The 7,745-nt window shown below is 34.3% G+C and overlaps 2 protein-coding genes across 2 annotated transcripts; one reads left to right on the top strand and one right to left on the bottom strand.

Moving 5' to 3' along the window:
- The first annotated feature begins 1,884 nt into the window (after positions 1-1,884).
- Positions 1,885-4,607, top strand: LOC105451666. Its single transcript, XM_011692268.1, has 6 exons — positions 1,885-2,155; positions 2,656-2,844; positions 3,029-3,167; positions 3,266-3,427; positions 3,558-3,683; positions 3,777-4,607. Exons 1-6 carry the CDS (start codon positions 2,032-2,034, stop codon positions 3,928-3,930), a joined length of 894 nt encoding a protein of 297 aa, XP_011690570.1. The 5' UTR covers positions 1,885-2,031; the 3' UTR covers positions 3,931-4,607.
- Positions 4,608-4,831: 224 nt separating this feature from the next.
- LOC105451665 (ELMO domain-containing protein 2) lies at positions 4,832-6,976 on the bottom strand. Its single transcript, XM_011692267.1, has one exon. It carries the CDS (start codon positions 6,581-6,583, stop codon positions 5,645-5,647), a length of 939 nt encoding a protein of 312 aa, XP_011690569.1. The 5' UTR covers positions 6,584-6,976; the 3' UTR covers positions 4,832-5,644.
- Between the last annotated feature and the right edge of the window lie 769 nt (positions 6,977-7,745).

The raw sequence follows: 7,745 nt of genomic DNA, 5'->3' as shown, positions 1-7,745 counted from the left end.
GAAGGATATTCCTAAAAATTTCCTTTAATAAACTTTAGAATGAGTTCTTTACATCACAATAAGCAGAAAAGTTTATAAAAAGATACGTCCAAAATGTGTGGAAAGTTATCATTAAAAGATTAGATTCAACAATAAAATTTTGAATTCATAAGAAAAATCTGATCAATATCATGTTGCAAGAGACGTTAACAAGAGATGTTATCCACCAAATATCTTTCATCTTGTTAAATTTTTTAGACTTTTATAGAGACAGTTGTATATTCGAATATATTATATAATGATTGAGAGAGAAAATAAAGAGATGCTTCGTCATATTTTTGATACATGTGAAATTATAATATTTATAATTTTCCTGGCACTATTGAAAGGATAAAAAAAACCATAACCGTTAGTTCCGCATTCAATCGAATGAAGAATCAACTGATTTGATATTGGTCAGATTTGATTTCAAAATTTTATTGTTGAACATAATTCAATTTTAATTTTCATTTCGATCAAATCAGATTTTATTTCACGTATTTTCGGATATAAGTTTGTGTGCATTCTTTGTTTATTGCAATATTTAGAGTTTACTTCACAGAGAGAGAGAGAGAGAGAGAGAGAGAGAGATATTTGTCAAAGGAATGTAAAAGTATCCTGTTATTGCTGTGAAACTGCATTTTTTATTGTAATTATCATCGTCACTCACGTGGAAAATCGAACATGAATACGATAACAATAGAAATACAACTTTTTCAATTGAAATCAAATATTATCGTGTCGAGATATACGTATATGTATATACTATATAAACATACATCAGGGTAATAATAAATCACGAAATCAATATATTACATTATGACTCAATCTTTCTATATGAGTCAAATTTTCAATTTACATTCTAACAGTTACACATACTTTTATAAAACTCTCGAACTAATATTCACAGTTTGTTCTTTTAAGATTATCTTAAGTTTTAAAATGTCATACATCAAGAATCACAAGAATACCGTATCGGCATCTTATAACATTACTTTTAAGATAGCCTTAAAAAAAAAACGAACTATGAATATCAACTTCCGAAATACCCGGTGCTGTGAACATTTTTTATATTTTTACATCCTTTTTCTTATCTTTTTCTCCTCTCTCTCTCTCTCTCTCTCTCCCCCCCTTCGGACGTCCCACAAAATCCCGCACGAGATGGTTATCAAAATCTATCGACTACATATCATTGGCGCGGCGCCCTTTTTTTCCCAAAAGTTCACCGGACTATTGATTCATCAGCATACAAAACGTTATACGCCGCTCGCGCCCAACGTATACCTCTATTTCCAATTTTATTAATCTCTTCAATCTGCCGCTACAATTTTTTATTTTTTTTTTTGTAAATCCGTATATCTCGCTATCGATCTGTTACACAACTGCGATATGCACGTGAAAATAATTCGAATCTGTGATCGTTATACATGACGATCTTATCTTCACGTTAACTAAAGAATACGCGCGTATCGGACATATATTATATTTATTATATTTATAATAAGAGAGAGAGAAAGAATATCTATGCAAAATTATCTATATACATATGGAACTATTTTTCGTATTATATTCGTTATATATACATACGGTTGCAAATTTGCGATGCGAAGCGACAAAGACGCCGCTTAGAATTGTTTTGAACGACACAAAAGTCATAAATTATATCGCAGGGATTGTACATACCATACATCGCTGTACATACATATATAGGACATTGAGACGAGACGTTACCCCACGTCGGTTGACAGTTTCCATTTGAGATTCCAAATTTCAATCGAATCCGCAATATGGCCGCCGCCGGATGTCACGTGATCCGAGACAGACGGATGCGCTTCTTCATCTCTCTCGCGCACTCAGCGTCCTCGGCGACCGTAAGCGTCGGGTCAGGTCAGGTTTGGTTTGACGCGTCGCGCTTGACGTATGTACAGGTTGCCGGCGTAAACGTGTCTCGTCGTATTTGTATTACATTGTACGTACATACATAATCGTCGTGCCTCTCGCACGGATTTAACGATGTTAGTGCTCCTAATTGCAATATGCATCCTTTCCGGTGTTCACGCCACGAAACTCGAGCGGGTGCACGACGACGAACTCCTGAGTCTCATAAAAGTCGAAAAATACGTGGTCGTTCTATTTAGTAAGTTTATTTTTTCCTCTTTTTTTTCTTTGTTTTTTTTTTCCTCTGAATGGTTTCTCGGGGGAAAAGAAGAAAATATTGCTCTCTCGGAAAGACATCAATTATGTTATCTCATTTATACTTTGTTTATGTATTACTTCAACAGACGTTTATGCAAGAGATGTGATTTTACTTTCTAATTATTTATATTTTTATGATGTAAATTAGAGTCAACAAGGCTCTATAATCTTCACAATTCCTAAGGAATGTTGCGTAGCTTTTAATTTTCAGTGTAATTTGACTCTAGCAATAATCTGACCTTAAAAGCACTCGATATGGTTAATCTCTTGATAAGGCACAAAACACAACAATTTTGCTCCAATTACTTTTTTTTTATAAATGTTACATAAGTTATAATCTTCCTGTTATAACTGTGAATACATGATAATAATTTTGATTTGTCTGATTGAATATTACAAACATCTTATAATTATTAATGACAATAATTTCATTTTTTGCAGCAACTAGCGCAGACTGTGCAGACTGTAATAACTATGAAAAGAAGTTGGCTCACTTGCGTGAGGATCTCGTCGATGCCATGTCCGCATGGGTTGTTAAGGCTGTTGATAGTCAATTACTTCAATTATATAGCAATACTAAGGAACCCGTTCTACTGTTCTTCCGACATGGACTTCCTTTAGTATACGATGGTACGGATTTGATAAGAAATAGAAATTATGCGTAAATCTTTTGATCGTTTTATTACTCTGTGATAATACATCGTGCTTTATTATGCCATATACATAATGTGATACGTCTACATATTACTCGTATTTCCGAGCGTAAATCTATGATTGTACTATAGGATTATTTATGCCGCATCTTCTTCCACAGGACCTTTGGAGGACGATGACATAATGACTATGTTTACGGAAAATAAAGCACCAGCGGTGAAGGAACTTACAGACGATACGTTTGAGCATTTAACTCAAGCAAGCACTGGTGCTACGACTGGCGACTGGTTTGTTATGTTGTAAGTCTCAAGGTTCCTTATTTCTACGTCTACAGTAAGCATTTAATTCGCTTTACAAATAACGGCAGTACATTCTGATCACGGTTTGTAATTATCAGTTACAGCACGGACTGCGTACAATGCTTGCGCACGATGGCAAAGTGGGAAACGGTCGGTGCCAAGCTTAAACAGAAAGTAAATGTAGCACTTGTTAATAAAGCCACAACTGGGATTTCCACAGCCAGGAGATTCAACATTTACAAACTTCCACAATTTATACTGTGAGCACGTAGACGTAAATTATTGTTTGATATCTCGAATAATATTTATATCATATAAACACATTGTGAGATAAGCACAAGTTGAAAAGTATTAAGTAACATAGTATATTAATATATTCTACTTGTACAGCTTTAGGCATGGCAAAATGTATCGGTATGACGTGGGAACATACGATATTGCTTCCCTTGTGGCATTCGCCAGAGAATGGTACAAAGACATAAGACCAGATGAAGTACCTCCACTTCCAAGCTTTTTGTAAGTTTAAAGAAACGCGTATAGTTATTTTAAGATTTATCGTTTTTTAACTTATCTGTAAGTTTGTACATTAATGCATCATCGTTTTTCCAGTGATGAATATTCAAAAATAATGATGACCTTTCTCTACGATAATCCGTGGATACTTAAGCTAACTAGCATTAGCATTGGGGTGCTGGTTATTATTCTGGCAACTATTAAATGTATAAAATCAGAGGAAACTTCAGAGGATACTAAAGAGGACTAATAAAAACTAACTATCTATTACATTCGATTTGCCAAAAATATGTTACGAATGTTTCTCGGTGCAGACTATTGTCTATAGTACTAAAAGTGATTTTTAATTGTACATTAAATTATTGTAAAGGTATGATTGTAACAAAAATCTACGTATCTCTTTTTCAAAAATATTTATTAAATATTTTTAAAATATTTATTAAATTAAAAATTTGATGAAATCGAGAAATTCGGTTATTTCATCACGCGAAAAAATATAAGAAATTTAGTATACATTCAATGATAATGTAAAATTAAGAATACATTTAGTAACTGAAATTATTTCTCAAGATTAAAAAGGATGTACATGATTTTCTGTATAACAGTCTAATGTATACAGCTATTTGCATTAATTCTACATAAAAATATATTTTTTTACTTGAAATGTATTCAAAAAGTTATATAGTAAGTAATGCAAAGAGAGAATGTTTATAACAGCAGTAAATTTAAGGCAAAGCGGTATTTACTTGAGGATTGACCTTAAACGGGTTCGTATTCGTTTTGTTAAGAAAAGACTTTTATTGTCAAGTTATTAGCCATGCATTCCATTAATTGTATGATATTACGTCCATTAATTGTACAACACTCTGTTATATCTGTTACTCCAAATTTTATTGCTGCTTTTTTTCACATATAATTTTTTATGAGCAATCATGCGAGTTATATTTTATTATAAAGAAAACAGAGAGAAAAAACATATAATTAGACTGTATAATGAATATCTGTTATAAATTTTTTACAGAAATATATCTTTGATGCAAAAAAAAAATTGTAAATCAATATTGAGATTTCAACCTTCACTTAAGCCATTTAATATCAATTCCTCATTAATGTGTGCAATAACAATATAAATTTTATTGAAGACACGCAGATCTATATCAAACATGTCTGACAATTTATACTTTCATAATTATCTGAAAGTGATCTCTTCTAAACTTTACGTACATAATTTACGCATATACGTATAATAAATTCAAAGTATTGCAAACCTATAAAAGCAACATTGTTTTTCAGTAATACTATGCTATGACTTGTTTAGCTCACACGTATATGATTTTTTCTTTAGATTTTAAAATACTCGTGTTTCGAATTATTAAAGAATAAAATTCATGAGGCACGATATTGTGATAATGCTCGTTAAAATTATTTATTAAGTTATTCAATGACAAATCTTTTTGGAATTCTAAAGCTTTAACTTAATTAGTGTAATCTAGATTTGTCGCTGACAATATTTGAAAATTTTCAACTCTAAATAGATAAAATTATTTAAATCAATACAAACTGCGCGTAATGCACAGTAGCTCTAATTTTGTATTATGTTACTTAACATAACACATATGTGATAAGCATTGTACTCTATGTACAAACCTATATAAATTGAAAGAAACAGCTAAATGTGTAGCCATCTATTACAATTACTATTAATGAAATTATAATAAAACACACATGTTACATCAAGATATTAATCACATTATATTATTAAAAAAAGACTAAATTAATAAAAAAGATTTCTATAATATCAAAGAAGTCAATTTACTTAAATGCCATTTTAATATCACAACAAAGCCAACATTGTGAAAAATACAACAAAAAAAAAGTTTTGTGTATGCTAGTCTAAAAATTGTACTCATTCTTTATATAGCCATTTTGGTCTTGTTTCTTATAAATAAAAGGCAATTTTCATATTAAATATTGTCAACTGCTACATTTATCCTGAAAACAGTTGATGGATTAGCTAACGCCTGTCTGATACTGTTTTCAAACTTTTCTTGTATCGACGAGAATTCCATCATATTGCTAGGCTTGGACTCGATCCAAAATCCATCAAATTCATAAAATAGATAACAGTAAAACTGATGAAAGGCACGAATCGTCGGCAGGGTTTTCGAGGAATTGTATATGTGAGTCTTAGCACTGCCGTCCCTCAGCAATTTCAGAGCCATGCTCGTGAGATTTATACCGACTATGGCGAACGCGTAACCGTAACGCGGGTGAGTCGAGTGGGACAGCACGTGTGTGGCCATGCTGGGATACTCTTGAGCAAAGTAAACGAGATTCTCCAGTCCCAGGATACCCATCCCGCGAAAGTCCGTCTTGGGATCGTCCCCCTGGAAGCCGATCTCCTGCCACTGCTTGGTCACCCTCGCATCCAGGGGCTCGTACGGCATCAGCAGGCTCCACAGCTTCAGCAGCTTCTGCTCGTGCTCCGGATTATCCGCGCTGTACGGCGTCTTCCTGAGCTCCTCGCACTCCACGCAGAGCTGACGGTAGCCCCAGATCAGCTCCACGCACTTGCCGAACGACTTGGCAAAGTCTGGATGCGCCATGGGATTGATCTTCTTGGCCACCAGCACGGTCCTGATGGCATCCTCGAGAATCTTGCGCTCCGTTTTCGTCGTTATGCGGCGATGGTCGGCGTGGTCGTTCAGGTAAGCCACGAGAGTCCTGATGCTCGCGTCGCGCGATCGCCCGAGGTTCTCCTCGACGGCGAAGGCGCGCGGCGCGCCGGACGGCTGGCCGTAGCAGATCCTCTGTAGCTCGCACATCTGCGTGGTGTGGCGCAAGAACCATTTTATGAAGGGCCTAAGGTACCAGCATACCACAGCCCAAAAGTACCTGAACATGGCTTGAATGCCGCGATCGGAAGGTCACGACGATCGTCCGTCAAGGAAACGTCCCTCTAGAAGCGTCGTATCACCGTCGTGTTATCCTGTACCGTGACGGTCGTCATCTCATCCCGACAATTCATATTCATCTCGCTATGTAAATAGCGCTATGCAAATAACACCGGCAGAGAGAATCCGATAACCTCGCCAACGTCACGTCTCTCTCACTTTCTCTCTCTCTCTTTCTCTTTCTGTTCCTTAGCTTCCCCTCTTCTTTTGCGTTTCACTTCCGAATATACACAAACGCGCAGGCAGTATAATTTGTATCAATAATTTACATTATGCGCTTGACGTCAATATATATGCGTTTACGTCTGAAGTTAGGCACATAAATACTTATGGACGCTGAACGGGTGCATCTAGATATTCGTATATCGTGATCGTTGATAAGCATTGCTAAAGGCCTATCCAGACAATTTGCACAGCTGCATATAATCATATACATAAAAAAATTATCCAATCTCATTTTACGTTCGTTCTTATAATAGAAATGCGATTGGATAATTTTCTTTACGCATATGATTATGTAGCTATGCAAGTTGTCTGGATAGGCCCTAATAAAAAGAAGTTGTCCAAAATTCTTTTCAACAGCGTGTGAAAAATTTCATGCAATTATTAATTAACTAATACATATATATAATTATTTGTATGTACTTGTAATTATATTTGGATTTTTATGTTCGCGTCCATTTTTATACATTTTTTGCATTATGGTCTGTTAAAATTTTTCGTTACCCTTAAAACAGCAAATTAGAATTAATGTTATAAACAAAATATATAATATATAATACATCATTATATATTATAAATAATGTAATAATATAAATAACAAAAAGATATTTCGAATTTATATAGAAATTAAAGAATACCGTTGTAAAAAATAATAAGATAATAAATGTATAATTGAATGTATATGTATGTAAATATATTTAATATATTGCGCCAGATATATTTGATATATTGGAATTTTTTTATTGAACCATCCAATCATTATTAAATTGACCAATTGACGTGAGCAATCAGATGCCAACCATGTGCAGCTTTCCTCTGGAAAGTGGACATTGAACTACCAACTAGACTAGAGACCAATGAGAAGCACGCGTTGGACGGAAAGCGTGCT

The sequence above is a fragment of the Wasmannia auropunctata genome, unplaced genomic scaffold, assembly GCF_000956235.1.
Source record: "Wasmannia auropunctata unplaced genomic scaffold, wasmannia.A_1.0 LD336048.1, whole genome shotgun sequence".
NCBI lineage: Eukaryota > Metazoa > Arthropoda > Insecta > Hymenoptera > Formicidae > Wasmannia > Wasmannia auropunctata.
The sequence above is the reverse complement of the archived record's forward strand: the minus strand, read 5'-3'. Positions and strand labels throughout refer to the sequence as shown.